This window comes from Sylvia atricapilla, chromosome 3, assembly GCF_009819655.1.
Source record: "Sylvia atricapilla isolate bSylAtr1 chromosome 3, bSylAtr1.pri, whole genome shotgun sequence".
NCBI lineage: Eukaryota > Metazoa > Chordata > Aves > Passeriformes > Sylviidae > Sylvia > Sylvia atricapilla.
This window is the reverse complement of record NC_089142.1, coordinates 52407101-52426022: the sequence shown is the minus strand read 5'-3', so window position 1 is coordinate 52426022 and position 18922 is coordinate 52407101. Positions and strand designations below refer to the sequence as shown.

General features: G+C 39.2%; 1 protein-coding gene across 8 annotated transcripts in view; it reads right to left on the bottom strand.

The window, feature by feature from the left end:
- The window catches only part of NCOA7 (nuclear receptor coactivator 7), an 83253-nt gene that overhangs the window by 33067 nt on the left and 31264 nt on the right, over nt 1-18922 (bottom strand). For all 8 annotated transcript variants that reach the window (XM_066315335.1, XM_066315338.1, XM_066315336.1 and 5 more), the window contains exon 3: nt 7182-7435. In XM_066315335.1, coding sequence (XP_066171432.1) covers nt 7182-7435 — 254 coding nt within the window. The remainder of the gene's footprint in view (nt 1-7181; nt 7436-18922) is intronic.

Sequence of the window (18922 nt, the reverse complement as noted above, 5' to 3'; positions counted from 1 at the left end):
ATTCACTGTGCTCATCATCTTCCCCAGACATCCAGGTGTGGCCTTTGTGGGAGAACATATGCTACACTAAATGGGCTCTGGTCTGAAATGGCATGGGCTTTCCTACTGCCCCTCTAGCACTTCTTCACTCTGGAATCACACACACCACCAGGCTTGGATACAGTGGTTCAGCAGCAGTCACACTCTAATTCCTTTTTACTCACTTGCATAAAACTTTCAAGTACCTGTACTATTTTTTTTTTTTTTTTGCCTCTCAAATTATGTTTTCCAAGTTTATGGTCAGGTAAATAGGCACATCAAGTACCCCAAGTAATTTTTCATAGTTAACAGGCCATTCATGCTGGAAAGCTTTTTTCTACAACCTACCTTTTAAATATGTAATCTGCCCGCACTCAAGCTACCACTCAATTCACGTAACTCAGCATTGGTAACTTCTGATGGGCACTTTCCCCTCTTATCTCTAAAGTGTTAAAGCACACAGAAAGCTACTGACCCCTTCAGAGCTAAACACCCTTGGTCATCCTACCAGAGGGTCCTACGATTTACATTTTAAACTTGAGACATTCTAGAATATAAACTCGAAATACTAGTGAATACTCATGAAATACTAGTACATGACATCAGCAATGTAATGATTACAAATGCCTTGACTGACTATTTGAAAATTAAGGAATATAAAAATCTGGTATCGACCTTTTTTAATAGCTTACCGCATCAATTATCACAAATTCATCAAAAAACTCTCAGGACTCCTATGTGAAAAACAGCTTTGTCAATTAAAAAAAAGTTGTCTATTAAGCTAGTGTTTACCTCTATTTCTAACTTAGTGAAGAAAATCACATCATAATATAAAAATAGATCAATTCTCCTTTCATCTTCGTTGCTGTAAGAACCACCAGAAAATGACTGAAAATTCAACTGCTAGTATCACATACTGAGCTAAAATTATTTTTAGTTTCTCTTTTGTTCTTAAAAGCGTTAAAAAAATTCTTAATTTTTATGTTCCTGGACAGTTTTCATGTTCTGTCCTTTACTTTCCTATTTAATTCCCTTGCTTCCTATTTGAAATATACATTAGATTACTAACTATCAACAGGTGAGTTTACTAGCTGTTTTTTTATATCCATATAGCTCCATTTCCTTCTAACAGTAGACTTAAAAACAGCTCAGTCTTCTGTCTCAAGATTTGGTTGCCATGTGTGCCACTGGGATTAGCTCATTTGTTTTGAGCATGGTGCTAGTAATGCCAAGGTTGTGTTGATGGGCAACACCTACCTGTAACATACAAAACATCAGGTTTCAACTATTTGCATCTTTTACTTAATTTAACAACAAACAAAAGCTTAGATGAGAATTTGAAGAGTATGCCACACATGGGGAGCTTGCCCAGTGTTAAGACATTTTCACACAAATTTTCAGAACTTAAATGCTAACAACATTATTACTGGTACTTACTGCTCAGATTGAATTCTCCTGCCTCTGGACAAGGCATCCCTTCCCTGTGCAACCATTTCTAGCAAACATCTGTTAACAGCACAGCTTGAATATAACCTGGTGGCCTGAACACTGATCCACTGGGATTCAAGACCATTTGTTCTCATTCCAAAACAAGTCCTCTGAAAACAGCTGCCTTCCAGTCATTTGTCCACTTTATTCTTTCCACATGGTTTCTACAACCAGCGCTAATAAACCAGCTTCCTGAAGCTTCCCAACCAGCCACTGTCCAAATCAGCACTCTCAGTTTACCCTCATATACAAGTTATTCCAATCCCCTTGTATTCTACACAGGCAATTATAACCAAATTGACTTCCTCCTATGCTGCTTCAATTTTGTTTGTGAACTTCATTTTGAAAAAACCCCATATTATTTCCGTTTTCACCCCTCCTTATATCCACAGTCATTTTTGGCCTGAAGCACAAACACTAAGGCAAGGTCTCAGAACCTGAGAGAGTTTAGATCCTGTTCTTACTGTTGTATTAAGCAACTTAACGCAACACTGAGTAGCCCACTTTGTAAACCACTTGGACTACTCAAGAGTAGAAAGTATTTTGTTGCATGAATAGGGCTGACCAAATCAAACCCCCAGAGATGAGGGCTGGTTACAGTGCGCTAGCTACAGGCAAAAACTTGTATGGATTTTTTTTAAGTTCTTTCTTCTTTTTTAGGAGTTACATCTTAATTAGGTCCTCAATTGCATCTTAGTGTTCTGTACCAGGCAATACAAAAGACAGAACCAGGACTCACAGAAGGAAATTTCCATTTTTAACTCTGTATGTATTGAAAAGTCCCCTTCAGATTAAACCTACTTAGCAGATGACCTAACTATTATGCAATGTGCGTTCAGTTAAGTGTTCCTACCATTTCATTACATTTAAATTCTCTACAAATTTTCACTGCATTGCAAGCAACTTTCATCTTTGAAACAAAGTAATTCTGGCATCACAGCAGCTGCCTCTGCTGCTTCTGTGCCAGTCAGGGCAAATCTCACAACACAATGAGTAATGAAAATTGCTATGCCTTCTCTGCTTGAGTTACTAAAATTTGTTCTTGGTCATTTACCCAGAGGATTCAGAGGCTTGGTAACTGCACTCATGCTGCACTGCTCCTGTATTACTCCCTGTTCAAGGGATGGCAGGGAGAACAAGTTAAAAGAAACAGGGCATCTGCTTTCTACCCTAGGGAGAGATACTCTGGCACCTCCTGCTCAACATGTGATACTATCTCATTAAATGGACATATACCATTTTCCTTCCATGGTGTTTAGGAGTCCTGCTTGTTTTGATGTAAATCAGAGCTACAATAAGAGGGAGGGTTGTCACTTTCACCTCCCACTCCTGCAGAAATTGAACACCATGCAGTGAATGAGAAAGGATGGCTTTATGATTATACAGCAGAATGATAAGCTAGTCAAGTAGATTTTATTTTGCTGACAAAAGTAACTCTGTGATATGGGACAAGCCACCTAAACCAAACTTTTCTTTATGACATATTCTTTATTAAAGACCCATTCCTCACATATGTTGCCTGCTTAAATTTTCAAGCAAAAACAGTGGAATCTAGGAATATTATGCACATCTGATAGAAAAACACATTATATCATGCTGGAATAAATATAAGGATGAAATTCAGTGTTGCTTTTGACCACTGTTACACCACTTTTTTTCAGAAGCTCACACTTTTACCTGCTTCAGTGTCTTCAATGGCACAGCACACACACATACACAAATGTTTTCATCCAGTTCAGCAACTCCTGAAACTGTGGTTTCCTAATCTCACAGGAATCAAATCAACATCTTTCAATAAAAACAAGCTTCCCAGAGAGAGCAGAACCAAGAAGAAGAGGAGAGCATCCTGGGCACCAAGTACAGCAGCCAGAACACCTATGCAACCACTATACTGTGCCAGACAGACATATCCTCAAAAGTCTGAAAGCTGTCTTCTGCAGCAACCACAGCAGAAAGAGTAAGACAAAGTTAAAAAGCAGATTACCACATAAGCCAAAAGATGTGGAAAAATATAGAGAAAGGAGTGTTATTTCCACTGATGTTCAGGACAAAAACCCAAGCAGTATTAGCATCTCTGTTTTTTCAAGGCAAGAGAACAAGGGCTGTATCTACAAGGCAATGTCTTATACGATGAGATTTGGAGACTGAATATTGCAAATTATTATGGAACTTGCACTGAAGAACAGTGGAAGCACTAAGAGGAAAGGAAGCTATGAGGTGGCACTGGAGAAACCTTCTGGTAGTAGAACCTACTCAGCCACTTAGCAGTGCCTCAAGAAAAATGACCATTCCTGTGTACCCGCAGGTTATTTGTAAGGATGCCACCACAGTGCAAGCTGATACGCCGTCGTGAAGAGCGTTGGCTTGGAGAGGGATGCTGGAGTATCCCTTCCTAGAGGATACCCCAGTGGCAGCACCTCCTCCTCAGCTCAGCGATGCCACCCGCCGGCTGCCGGCATTAACACAACCTGAACGCGGGAGAGGAGCCTCACTTCCACCTTCCTCAAATAATCCAAGTCTTTTAACCACTCTTTTTATACTAAGTTTGGCAGGGACAACCACCTCCAGTTCTGCGCAGCCTTCAGAAGCTGTGTTAATCCTTCCACCGGAGAAGAGGAATTTACTGAGTCAACAAAATCCTCCAGACAGCACTGGTGCCTGTGGGACTCTATTAAAAAGCACAGCATTCAAAGTGGGAGTCAGGATGTCACTGCGTTTAGAAATTCAAAAAGGCAAACACGTTCATAAGCCTCTAATGAAGGAACGTGGTGTGCAAGGAACAAATTGTAATGAGATGTTATGTTCCTTCCCCCATCTTTTAGAACAATAAATAAAGAAGGATTTATTGTCCTGTAAAATATGAAAGGGAGATTATTCAGAGGACAGTGGTCTTCATTCTGTTAGACTGGCAGACACAACTCCTCTGGATACAAATCATCTATCTAATGACAGAACCTCCATTAAGCCACAAAGCTTGGGTGTATCATGGGAATATGCAAGGCTGTTGCTACATTTAACAAATTTTCTCGTCTGAGGAAAACTTGAAGCATTTTGATAAAGAAGTAATTCCCGTGTCAGATTTTCATAAAGTTAGAATTATAAAACTGTTGGAGTTGAAAGGTACCTCAAAGATCATCTAGCTCCAACCCCGCTGCCATGTTTTACGCATTAGTCAAAGCTGGAGAGCTGGGCAGAAACAGACACCAAAACTCCCAAGCCCTTCAGAAAACATAAATAGACAAATGGTTAGCAGAGATAGAGTGCATGCTTTTTAGCCAGAGCACTTCAGAAACATCAATAATGGGACAAATCAGAGGGGTAAAAAAGATGGGGAAGGGTGAGAGGGAAATGAGGTATATGTATCCCTGACATTAAATAATTAATACAGACATATATGCATGGAAAATCTCTTTTCTCATTGTTGATATACTTTCATATGAAAGTATATCAACAATGAACAGATAAAGCCTTTACAGATTTGGCAGGACCTTCCCACCCTTGCAGCTGACATCTTCCAGCAGAGAATTGCTGAATATACACCTGGCAGAACTCAGCTCAGTGAGACAGATGGGTTTGCCCTCTGCCACAACATATGCAGATAAAAGACAAACTACTTAAACAAGTCCAGCTCTTTCAGACTGCTGTGGGTGTACAGACAGCTCTCAGAAACTACTCAGGATGCTGGCAAAGGTGGCAGCTTTCTGGAGAGCAGCAGCAACAAACGCTAAGCAGGTAACCCTGCGAGCTGTAGCTGCAGTGGTGAAGGCAGTATAAGCCATGCAGTCCAGTGCCATGGCAACTAACAAGTCTACTGAAAAGACTTCATTTCAAAAGCTGCATATGGAGCTACTGCAACTGTTTCACAATAATTTTTTTTCTGCCTCTATCTGAACTTTCACTTCTACAATTTGATCCTCCAGTTGGGTAAAAGCCTTTAGGAACAACCAAAAGAAGCCATTTAAACAAGAAGGAGGTTTTTATCTCTGGATTTTGCCAGCTGGGTCTGTGCTCAGCTCAACATAAGCATTAAATTATTTCTCAACAGAGATTCTGTATTTCTGCAGAACTCAGAAACTTTGCACACCTACATGATGATCAGTAGCATTTCAAGTCACTCTGTAATGATGCCAGTCCACATGAAAACGGGGAACACTTTTCAAACAGATGTAAGTAAAACCTGAGTTTGTACTGACTGTTGGATCACAAGTCAAAAACCACTCAAAGACATCTTTACATTCTCCTTAGCACTGCCACATTCTTCACTGACAGGGAGTGATCCCATTGCCCCTCCATCTCACCACCCCAAGTGCCAACTGTTGCAAAATTTTTAAATTTAACTCCTGAAAAACTTCAGAAACAAAATTTAGATACCTCACAAACCCCTACATTCCTCTTAATGGTACAAACTAACCAGTGCTTCTAGCAGAAGCATTTTACTAGGAATGCAGCCTAAGTTTGTATTTTGGTGTGTTTGGGGTTTTTTATACCAGCATACTACCAAAGCAGAAAGAATTTACAGGTTTGTTCATTAACAATTCTCCAGTTTGCCTTTTACAGATTTTATCTCCAGAACAGTGTGATCAGAATTTCAGAGAGAGAGAAGAAAGTTTTCTTTTAGTTCTCAAATTATTTATCTCATCACATTCAAATCTGCCAAAAGTTGCAGCCTGAACACTGTAAACCCTTCAGCTTGCCAGGAAGCATTATTCCAGGGTTCATCTTCTTTATGGCAAGGCCTATACTGCCTCATAAAAGGCACTCTTTGGTTGTGGGCTGGTCTGCACGACCACTCAACACATAACAACATTTTCACTGCAGATTTCTTTTTTTTTACCCTGAAGAGGACTCCTCCTTACAAGTCAGTCATCTGTGCACACACTGCGTGAGCAGCAAAGAAGTCTGCTTTGAGAATAGCTACAGTTTTCTGTTCCATTACTTCTCTTTGGGAAAAGATTCCTTACAAGATGAAACCAGAGTTCTCCAAACCTAGAAATTCATTCCAACAAAATACCAAGACAAAACCTGAAATAAGAAATATATCATAAATCATATCTAAAATCAATTAAGAGCATCTAACAAATTACAAACCAGAACTGCAAACAAATATGTATAGGACTCATCTCATATTATTAATGTACGATTATTAATTTTCTGAAGTACTTGCAAAAAAATTCTAAAAAAGGAATTCATAATTAATTGAGTTTCTTAGACAGCTGGGAGCATGAGGGGGAAACAAGCCATCACACAAGCCCTTTGACATCTTGTTTAAAAATATGTAGTTAATTTACTTACTTCCTCACACTTCAACAAACATGAATATGAATTAAGACCGAACCCTTAAATAGTATATATCAACTTATGAAAGAAATAGCCCTGCCAAAAACACTGAACCCCATAAAAGATTGAAGATTAATCTTAAAAATAACTAAAATAAAGTAGAATAATAAACTAACTGCTGCCTATAACAACAAGAAATGAGAGACAGATATTTTTGTGAGAATGCAAGGTTTATGTTAATAGATATTTTGAACTATATAATTCTATTTGCTTTTATAGGAAGGATATCCAAAGTTAACTATCCTTTTAACAAGGGCCTACAGAATATGAGAAAAATACATTAGCAAGCTATCAAAACAAACAGATTTTAAAATACTACAGCATTAACATTAACTCACCAGTACTATAGTATCTTTTAAGTTCTGTGCGTCTGATGTCTTTCAGTTGATTGTACTTTTTCTTTTTCTTTTCTTTGTCTGGAGCAGTTTCCTTTTCCCCAGAAAATTTACAGTTGTCTTCAGAGGAACTGATTTGCTCCAAAATAACTTTACTTTCATCATCTTTCTCAGAAGGTGTTTTGGAATCAGGAGATCCAGGGGAATTGGCGGAGACAGTCTCGGTGGTTTGTTTGACTTGTCTTTTCTTTTTCAAACTATGCATCAAGAAAAGAAACCCACATTAAGATTTAGCCAACCTCTAGAGACAAGTTAATTCACTTTCTAAATTGATCTTTTTAAAAATTTATTTAGAATTCTGATACTACAACCCTTTAAAAATCACACACTTTGCATCAATAACTTGGTATCTAAGAATATCCCACCTCATACTCTTTTCTTCCATTATATTATAACCTCAAGGATACTTCCTCAAGAATAACAAAAAAGGTAGTAAAGTTTTTACTGTTGGTTACCAAGGAGAAGGAACAGAGAAAAACAAACAAACAAACCATTGAAAAGCTGGGGGTTTTTAAAAGGACCACACATCTAAATGTAAAAACAAGATACTGAATTCATGTTTTCAAGATGAAGCCTGGTATAAAATAAATCCTCAGACCACAATGTACTACAACACAACAGCTAACAACAATTCCACAGTCCACACCTCCTGCTTTATAAAACCACCTGTTCTCATACAAACTTGCTACTTTTTTCCTTTTTGTCAAAGGCTATCTCCTAGACTCCACTCATGCTACTCTACAGCTGCTCTGGCACAGCCCACACTAGCTGGTATTCCAAGTGTCACCCAGGAGCTCCTTCTACAACGTTATCAGTGTGGCCACAAACTGCTTGTGCCAGAACAATTTCCAGCTGCCTAGATTTCTTCCGAGAGAAATCTTAATGAGCTGCCTATAAATCTTCCAACTTATCACTATAGCAACAAGAGCATTTTCTTTTTAGAAGACTCCTTAAAGCACAATTCAAGTGAGAAAGATGCTTCAGGAATCCTAACACAGCATTTTCTGCTAAACCACCATCTACAGCACCGGGTTTGCTTAGTAAGAGTGAAGACTGACTTTATGGGTTGAGGGTCACTGTCACTAAAATAGTTCCCAGTTAATCACTGACTCACACCACACAAAATGAAAAACTAATCTATCTAATGGTCCATCTCCTCAGTACATTAACTTCTTGGTTAGGAGGTACCTAAGGGAATGAGTAGTATATTTATCTTGTTGATGCCAAAAAACTTGTGCATAGGAAGAATTATGCATAGAAAATACAACCAGTGAGTCACCACAAATGGGAAAAGGTTATATGAGCTCACAGCAGTAGCTTACGTAAGTGAAAACTCAGTACATTAAGTTATTAATATAATGCAAGAATTTCAGAGATTCTGTCTTCCACCTTTTATGTTTATATGCATTTCATGTATTCTTTTAGACTACAACATAAAAATAAATACACAGAGCAATCGCACATTTCAGAAAGACAGGCTACGCATTTCTAGAATAAAATATTAAAACCAGTTCCAAGTTGAGAATGTTTAGACTGAGAAGGGTCAGTTTCTCAGACTACATGTGACCAACACTTTCCAGTGAAACACTTCAAAATACAGTCTTACAAACTGTGTCTAACACACATGTATACATATTTCTTAAATGCTTCCCCAAACAGGAAGATTCACATCCTGCAGCCAACCCAGTGAGGATGCTGTGGTTCCCCATTCATTCAAACCCACAGACCTGTAAGACAACCAGTAGTAGCAGTTCATGCTCTGCCCAGCAAGAGATAGTTACTGTATGTGAATTTATGCATTCAATCCTGACTACATATGAAAACATCATACATGGATTACAAAATATAAAAGTGACTACATTTATATAACAAATGAAGTGTTTAAACTGACTACATGCTAAACTAGACTAATGAAAATCTGCATATGCAAAGGAGGCTTATTTTTACTAATAAGCCACAGCCCTTATGAAAGGCTGCTGTAGCAATCATAAGACATTACAAACACTTTGCATGCACAATGTGTATATTTAGTTCTGGTGTAAATCTTGGCACACTGAAATAGCATATTCCTACCACGGTCATACCAATTCCAGACTTCTAAATGAGCCACATTCCTGATTTTTGACTCTAGGGTCTCAATGACCTTCCTGTGTGCATGCACATCACAGGATACTCAAATCACCTGCTTCAGTAGATGAGAACTAGCAAGCATCCACTGGCACCCTGTTTCTATTCACACTGCATCAGAGACTTCTATCTTCAGATTCACTGAAGTCTATTTGTTTTTATCACAAACTCTGTTAAGCAAGATTTCTGTAGTATGAATGTAGTATCTCAAAACAACAAAAGGGCTACTAATGGAAAAAGAACCCTTTTTGGCAGGGGGAAAAAAAGAATAAAGATAAAAACCTCTCTAGAGGTCAACAGTAGTCAGTCAGTCCTGGTGACAATACCAACAGCTTCTGTCAGTACTTTCCTTAAAACATTCTCATTTCAACTGGAGTTTTCAAAGATGCCCCTGGCAACTTTCAGAATAAAGAGCTAAAACAGAAATGGTCCATTAGTGATAGAAAAAAGAAAAGCAGAGAGTCTGAACTGACTCACCGCAATGCAACTGACTGGTTCTTGTCCTCAGTGTTTAACCTTTGCTGCATTCTCACAATAGCAGCACACTGGGGGCTCATTACACAACACACAGCATCCCCAGCACACAGCTGCTGCTGCTGTGAATGGACAGTGCCACTGGCATCTTTCAGGTGATATCAAGAAATCTGGGCACTCCATAATTTCTATTCCATCCCCACGGCAGTTATCAGATTTTCGGATAGTGCCAAGCTTACTCCTCCTGCCCACTGCTCTGTTTCAAGGCCATGACCATCCAACTCCATAAGTGGTAACCTTGGCACTAGGAAAAAAGACTAAATTAAGACCAAGTATCCACAACATTCCACACAGGACTCAGAGTAATTGTAACTCTGTCTAGGGTTGTAATTTCTGCTTGTAAGGTACTTCTTCCAGAGGTTTCTAAAGACTAGTAAAAATTACCCGAACCTCTCCAATTCACCCCTCCTGAAAAGCCTTGTTTGTAATATCCCAAAGAATCAAGACAAGCCTTCAACAGCATTTAAAGCCGTAACAGCAGCCTCAAATCTACTGTGCTTTTTGACATTATGCACCCTCTTAGTAAAGCAAAGCCCTGTATACACGAGACAATTCATTATTAATGCACACTGGTACAGTGCAGCAGAGACTGGGCTGTGAAGCGCACAGCTGGAGGGTTTAGTGCATCTTAAACTCCATCCCCTTGAGGTATTTCCTTCAGCCTCCACTCACCCTTCTCTCACACTGACCTGTGTATCCCACACAAGCTGCCATTCCTTCTCCTGCTCAGATTTCAAACCCATCATTTATTGAATTATTTCTTTTTTCAACTACTTTGGAAGATTTTGAGTGGGTCTGTTCAGTTTCTAAGGGGATGTCTGTAAACAAATCCAACATTCAGTTTTGTCCTAACAGTTATGAAAGTAAAAGGGAACTCAATAACAAGAACAAAAAATTAAACCCCTCAGTTTGATCATGTTCTGCAATTAAATTAGCCTTTCAGGCAAAACAAGATGTATAAAGTGAATCATAAAGTGTTGCTGCAGAAAATGCTTGGTTTTCAGTATCAGTTGATGGATATATTGTGTCCCACTAAGAAAGCCACTGGGGAAAAAAAGAGCAAGAGAGAAATAGGGAGGACAGGATAAACAAAAATCTGTAAAAACACTCCTGTTTATGAAGAAAGTCTTACACATCTGTAATTTCATTTAGACACCAGATAACATTTTCCAAGCTAGTTTGATTCTGACAGGCAAAACATTTCTTCTTATAGAGGGATCCTTTTCCAGCCCCTCAAATGCTTTCCGAGCAACACCCAGTAAGCCATTTCCTAAGTTTGTTCAAATACAAAGTTTACCAGCAAAAGCAAAACTTACTGCAATACAAAGATAATTTAATTTAATGAAGACTAATGATCTGAAACGGACACAATCTCAGAGTAGGCAGGTAAAAATGCAAGGTTAGCAGTGCTTACTTAAATTAATTTGCCACTGACTGTTTAATACCTTGGGCACTGACTTACAGGAAAAACGCTATGAAAGATTTCAAGAAATAGCCTACTTCATCTTCCAGATCCGACTCTGACTGCCTATGAAAGGCAAGTAGTTTTTAGAATAAAACAGCCTGAACTTCCTCTTACACTTACAACATAATTGCTTAGGGTAAAAAGAAAACTGCTCAGAAAAAAGAGAGGTGATGTTATCTGCCCAGCTTCCACTAGAAACTACAAGCAACCAGTAAAGCAACCATGACAGTGAGACAATAAAGACATGGAAATCTCACAGTAATTTTTTACTAGAAAATTTCATTTTGTTTTGCTTAACATTTATTCAATAAAGTCGTCTAACAGACAATTCAGTATGATCTCATTGAGTACATAATATCACACTCAAAGAGCACTAGGTCCTTATCATAGGATGTTCTAAAAAACTCCTGTGATAGTAAGGCATGTTTTTTATGAGGCATTAGAAGAATAAAGATCATACACCATGTACAACTCTTGCTTTAGAAACAAAAGCATCTCCAAAAATATAAAAAAAAATGAAGGAGAAAGGGAGAAGAAATCTTTTTATTTTTCAGCTGACAAGCTGAAGCTTTCCTTTAGAAATTCTCCACAATGTGCATCCTCTAAAACGTGCCCTGATATCTGGCATACAATCATCGTAACATCCTGTAGAGCACAAACAGATCATGTTCCTCAAATATCATTTTTTAAAATCTATTTATGCATATATACAATAAGATTTAAAAAAAAAAACCAAACTTTAAAACACTTCAAACATCTTAATCTGTTCTGTTCTCATAAAGATTTCTTTATATAAAAATGATATGCACCCGAATTACTTACTTCAGAATTAATCATTTTAATCTTAATTTAAATCTCTGCACTGATTATAATATATACTAGCTTCTTTCTACCCTCCGTGCATTTCTCCACCCATCTGGAAGAACTAAATAAATCAAATTCATGTCAAAACTCCCAATATTTACCTACAGAAATCTTACAGGAAAAATCTCCATTAGGCACCCATTGGTCTGATCTTAACCAGCAATTCTCTCCCAGCCTGCACAGATCACCCTTCTCCCCTTCACCCAGCCCACTGCCAGCATGACTTGGCCAGCTCCAGGCATGGCTGAGCTCTCATCCCATCCGACGGAACCTGAAGAATAAGCAGATCTCAGACAAAATAAATCATTGCTGCTTGCAAAGCCAAAGGAAGTCAGATTGCTTGCCAGGCTGTAATGCTTTACCCAGACCAGCCCAGTGCAGCTACTTTCACATCAGCACAGAAACAAACACAAAGCCATTCGCCCTCAGAAATCTTCCTAAAAGTCAAGAGCATCCACCCTGCAAGGAAGCACACTTAATGGAACACCAGCCATTTCAGGTTGGCACATGTCCTGTTTTGGAAACAAGCAAGCCACAAGGCTGTATGTTTACTATTTAAACAGATTATTAAGGCATATGTAAGGGAGAGAACACATATTTTGCCAGATATTTTTAAGAACTAACCACAGAATGGAAAAAACATACAAAAAAAAAAAAAAAAAAAAAAAAAAAAAAAAAAAAAGAAGAGAGAGAGAGAGAGAGAGAGAAGAAAAAGTTATCAAGGACAACCATGTGGTTCCAGTATGGTGGTTGCAGACAGTAAAAAGTGTCCATAATCTGGTCATTCCAAAGGACAAAAACAACACCTGAAAGTTCTGATGTTAGTAGCACAGGTCAGAGCTGGAAATTTCCACTTTTATTGGAACTCCTGTTACTGATTGACAACAAGTACCAGCACGAGGATTCACAGATGGTCAGCCAGCAGCAATGCTCAAGAAAGCTGGCATGCTCCAGAGAGTGAGTGCTGTAGTGACAATCCAGGGTACATCTGTTTTCTTCCCATTGCTGCTATCAGCTTAAAAACCAAGTCACTACATCTATTTCATCATCTGTAATGTGGAGGGAAGGATCTATAGCAAAGTGGTTCTAGAATTTTAAGGACACTACGCTTTCTGATAAAATGAGTTCTTAGATTAAGTAAAGTATGTTCATCTCTCCTCCCCAGTTTTCTGACTTGGATCAGGGAATTTTAAATACCTCACCTAACATACTTTATGTTATTTAGGGGGTGGAAATAATCCCTGTTTTCCTGGGTAAAATTCAAGAGGGTTTTGTGCTGTCAGGAAGTTTTTTATTTTCCTAAATTTAAGATTACAATGTTCCCACACACCTTAACAAATTTTCCATTTTCAAAGGCAAAAGTATCCCCGTCTTTTGTGTTTACTTAGCAAAAGAGGTTGTGATGTATTCAGCACTCCGTTGCTATGACAACAATTTAATAAAATCTTTTTCATAGGAAAAGGATTCTGGAAAGCTATTTTGCTTGTCTTAGACATCTATTTGATTCTCCCTCTTATAAACTTAGTTACTGCAGGCTTTTAAAGAACAGCCTTAGGCAGAAGGCAAAATGAAGAAATCTTTCCCTTCGGATGATTCCTGTAACTTTGCCAGAAGTTCACTTAATAGGCTTATTCAATTAGAGCAGCACCACAGAACTATTTTGTCACAAACACCAACTTGATTCTTAACACACTCCCATCGTGCTCCTCCTGCTTTCTTCTGCTGACAATGCCAGATACTCTCTCCCACTGTGGTGCTCATTCATCACCCCAAATGGCTCCTACACATGCTAGGAATTCTTCCAAAAGTGGCTCAACAAGTCATCCTCCCTGCACTGAAGCCCTGGTGAGGGAGGGATGGCCCTGTCCTGTCACCTCCAGACAGCGCTGGCTCCCAGCCCTTCTCCCCCACTGAATGCCAGCCCCTCCAGCCACCACTCCCCTCCACAGCAGCTGAGTGAAACTGCAAGAAAAAGGGAACTGCAGTTACACAGCAAAGGAGGATGGTACAGAGAAGCTGCACAGAAAGAGTCACACCACAGTAAAAAACTCTTTTTTTATTTTGATGAGGACAATAAACTTATAAGGCTGGCTGACACACATCACAAGTTTCTCCAAAAGTTTGATAAACTCCTCACTCCCTGCCTCAACTGACCACTCTTCATAAAACTTGAAAGGCCCTTTAAAATTAATATTTAATTTACATAGGGAAACAAAATGCAAGAATTGAGAGGAACCCCAAAGCAACAATAGGGTACGTGGAAAGCTCTGGAGATGTGTGCTACTCCACAGAGTGGCTGTTCTGCACCCACTTTCTCAAATCACCTATGTAACAAAATTTCCTGATAATAGAAAGCAGTTATAGTGTTGATTTAACTGACTGAAAATAGTCAGAAAGAAATGCATTGCTCAGTGACTCAAATGGCAATAAACATTTGCAAGGAAGCAATAAAACAGTAGGTGAAAATCAATGGTCATTTGAAGTAAAACCCACAGGAAATGTGCCACACATCATGCAGCAGTAATGTAGCTGGAACCCACCTCCAGAAAAAAAAAACACTTAAGGAGTGCTATCTTAGTATTTCTTATATGCGAAGTACCAAAGATACCAAATCAAATTCTTCCAAGAATTACATTCAGATAAAATTGAAATGCAGATAAAAATAAATAGCTTAGGCATGCTGTTTGCCAAAGACATAAAAGGATAGAAAGAGCAAATATGAAAATTCATCATGGCGAGGCCACAGAGAATACACCGACAGGGATACAGACTTTCAGCTTTGGCGGTTTGGTTTGTTTGTTTTGATTTTAGGGGTTTGTTTGTTTGTTTTCTCAGAAGGAATCTGCATGGCAAACTGTTAGAAGGCTGTATATATGTGGGCAGATTCTTGAAGGATACCAGCAGGCATTCTTTTTTTTCCCCACCCCTCATTCTTGAGCATGTGCCTGGCCCCCAGCAAAAATCAAGAATGGTGAGTGCAACAGTAATGAATCAAAAAGCACAGCAAACCTCCAGAGCACAAGGCTATTCCTCAAAGCTTGTAGCTCAAAGTACCTTTAAGCCATTTCTGTTAGCAAAAGAAGGTGCCTCTCTCCCTCTGCTCACCACTGATTCTGACCCCAGGAGTTGTCTCCATTTTTGCACAAACCCATTTGTTGCAACTTCCAGGGACCAGATCTGGGAAACTATGTAGGTTAAAGGTAATCCAGCAAAAATATCAATACATGAAATAAGTTTTCAGAATTGGACCACTCCCCCATTAGATCCCACTTGTCTTGCTATCATTGCTGTCAACAGAAAAGGAGAAGGCCGTAAGCAGAGGCAGGACTGCTCGTCCAAGCAGGCACTTTGCTGAGATGGAAGGGCTTGTCAAGGAACAGCCTTGGTTGTTCTGTTATGTAACTTGAGATCAGTAAAAAAGAAGAAGCCAGAAAGCCAAACCAGGCACACACCACACCACTCCAAACAGACCTCTGCACAGGAGCACTGAAGTGGTCATGGCAGATTCTTTTGACTTACCTGGAAAAGGTGTTTTGGTGATGGGAAATTTTCATAAACATTGGGGCTCCAAGGGCTGCAAGATGGGCAGCTTCCCCTGCTGCAGAAAGGAAACAGTGACTCTGTTTCTCCAACAGCAGCAGAGAGAGAAGAAAGTACTGTTTTCTCCATAAAAAGGATCTTAATGTTGAGTAAGTTGACACAACTCAGTAAGTGAAGTCACCTGTCAGTGTCTACAGACCAAAATAGTTGGGGTGATCCAAAAGTGACTATGGTTGAGAAGTCAGTGACCAAAATTTCAAAGTCAAAAATTCAACCGTTTCTTTATTTCAATGACTAATAACAGAGATATCTTAGAGAGGGAAGGGACTGGATTTTAAGTTCCTGTCTTTGCAGTAGCCTTTGCTTTTCTTAAGAAAGTTATTTTGTAAACTATTTAAATCTTGAGGTGCTCTGCATCACTGCACCAAATCTCTGTAGCATCAAACTATCAATTTAATACAGTTGTAAACAAAAGTAGATTAAAAAAAGAAAAATACGAAGAAAAAACCTACACTTTCTCCTTTTTATTATTAATAGAAAAGGCCATGGTTTTCTTCTTTTAAAAAAGGCACTAAAAATGAAGCCAAACCAATGGCTTTAAATACTAACTCTCATAATAACACCAAAATTATCCAGAAGTTACCACATATTTCTCAAGGATTCTGTTAGTAACATCTGGAGATCACAGTATAAGAGATGCTGCACAGGCCTACACACAGGTTGAAAACTTACCCATTCAGGAACAAATTTCCAGCAAAAAAACACAGTAACGTTATTAGAAGTATTTCAGTAATTGCTCAAAATAAATCTCAATCAACTGCATATCTCATTTCTGTTTGCTTTTGTTTGTTTCATTGTCTTCAAACAACTTGCAATCTATTTTGCATGTTGAGCAGCTTAAAGCCTTTCATGAACAGCCTTCCCCTGAACTGGCATGCAGCAGAGAAGAAATGTCTAAATGCATTTATGATCTTGTTACATGGATTAAAGTTCCAAAAAGACACACAGCCATATTGACATGGAGGAAAAAAAAAGGAATGGATTGTAATTTCAGTATTTCAAGTAATAGCCGATATTGTCGCATACAACAGATATTTCGTAAGTGAGAATCGCAATCCATGTGCACCCAGAAGAGGTGTCTGCATCATCTCCTATACAAAATAATATGGCACCACCTTTTTAATACTGCAGTGAAAAGACCTTTAACCACAGGTACAAACATGACAAGACAGGGAGAGCTTGCCTATGTGAGACAGTCACAGGGCAGGCATATACAAGTGCAACTTCTAACAAGCATATACCTTAAAATGAGAATTTGACACAGTCTGATATTTTCCAGCAGCTGCACCACCACTGTAATGTAGTAGGTCCTCAATTACACCCATAAGAGATAATATGTATATTAATTATTACATCTTAAAACTCCTCTGTGGGTTTTATATCAAATATTATGTTATTTATGCCTGAAAAATAGCTTGCATTTTTTCATTTTCACTTCAGCTGAAACTTTTAACCTGCAGTCAAAATGTACATGGCTGGAAGGGGAAGAAACAATTACTTCAGGAAAAATGAAAAAGCAAAAAGTAAATCTTGCCCTCTGTCAGTGTGATGGAAGATGGGTCAACAGGAAGACACAAGAGGCTCTGCTCTATCTCTATGTTCTCTGGACTCTGCAAGTCCATGAGGTCTCACTGCATTTGATGCAGCAGCTGAACCAGAATAATAAGCTGAGGAAACCAGAAAGTTCCAGTGCTCCTGAATTCAATCCTGCAAGGCAGCCCTTCTGCTTAGCACCCAAGCGCCCTCATTCCTTGCAGCAGCACACCCAGAGGGCTGAGTGCTGCCTCCTCCTCCTTGCAGATGCAGAGCAGGAGGGTGGTGGGGAGGAGCAGCCCAGCAACTATCTTCAGCCTCCTGAGATTTTCAAGGACAACGACTTCCTATCAAATCCAGCCAGCCCAAGGCAGATAAAGGAGGTACTCTGTGACATTCTGTCCTGCTGCCTGCCATTATGCCCACTAGTTCGTTCCCTTCTGGGCTGGGAAGGAAAGCTTCCTGGCATGCTGGGTCCTACCCCTGCTATGGCAGGTGGGTAGGGAGGTGCTGGCCTCCCCTCCGGTGCTCTGGCACTTCTTCCTGCAGCCACAGTGCTTTGGACCTGCTCCCACCACTCGTGCCTGGATGGCTCAGCTCCTACATGCAGCTTTCACTGTTCTCTAACACCTAACAGTATGGCTCTTCACATGCATAAATTGCTCAAATGCATCCGTCCGTGGGACCAGAGTCATAAGACGTAGTTTTGGATTAAAAAAATAAAAATAATTAGTTTTGGCAGTATTTGTAACACAGAACATCTCCATAACAACAAAAAATCCTTCTCAGCCTCAGGCAAGCAGAACTGCTATATGTGGCACCTGCTGTGGTCTAGGAGGAAAGAGCAGCATCATCTTTTTAACGTTTAGTTCACTAACAGTGAACATACAGATAAATCTTCTGCTTGAGGAGATTTGACTTTTAAAGACTGTCTTATTGAAACAGCTGATTAACACTTTCAAGCCATTTATTTATAGGAGCATTACTGAAAGTAAAAATCCATGACAGAAATGCAGTTATGCCAAAACCATAATATAATTTAAACTAAGCTTACCAGTGATTGGCTAGCTGTTAATCTTACACCTACTGAAATAAAAATAGCCCCAGTCCAGAAAAATAGTAGCAAAAGCCTGAGGTTATTGGCAGTATATTAAGTGTTATACAAGACAAGTTCTCTGTGCCAGAAACTGCTGTCTCACAGGAAAATACTTCAGTGTATTAAGACACCCAGAGAGCTGATTTATGGCTCATTTACATTACAAAGGTTTTCCAGCATAAGGACAATTACCTCTCTCCTCCCCAAATTCCTAACCACTCCAGCTGCTCTCCTGGGGATTTTCTCTCACATAAATCAACAGGAAGAATCCCACAGTTCTCAGTGGAATAGCAAAAGAGACTTAAAGCACAGGTAACATACACCTTCAAATTTCACATAATCCTAGGAAACACTCCTTGCTCAGACTAGAGTAGGACAGAAAAAAACCCAATCAAAAACCTAAACTTACTACTCACCTCCACATAATCAGATTGGCAGGCGCAGAGTGGGTTGGAAGAAATCCCT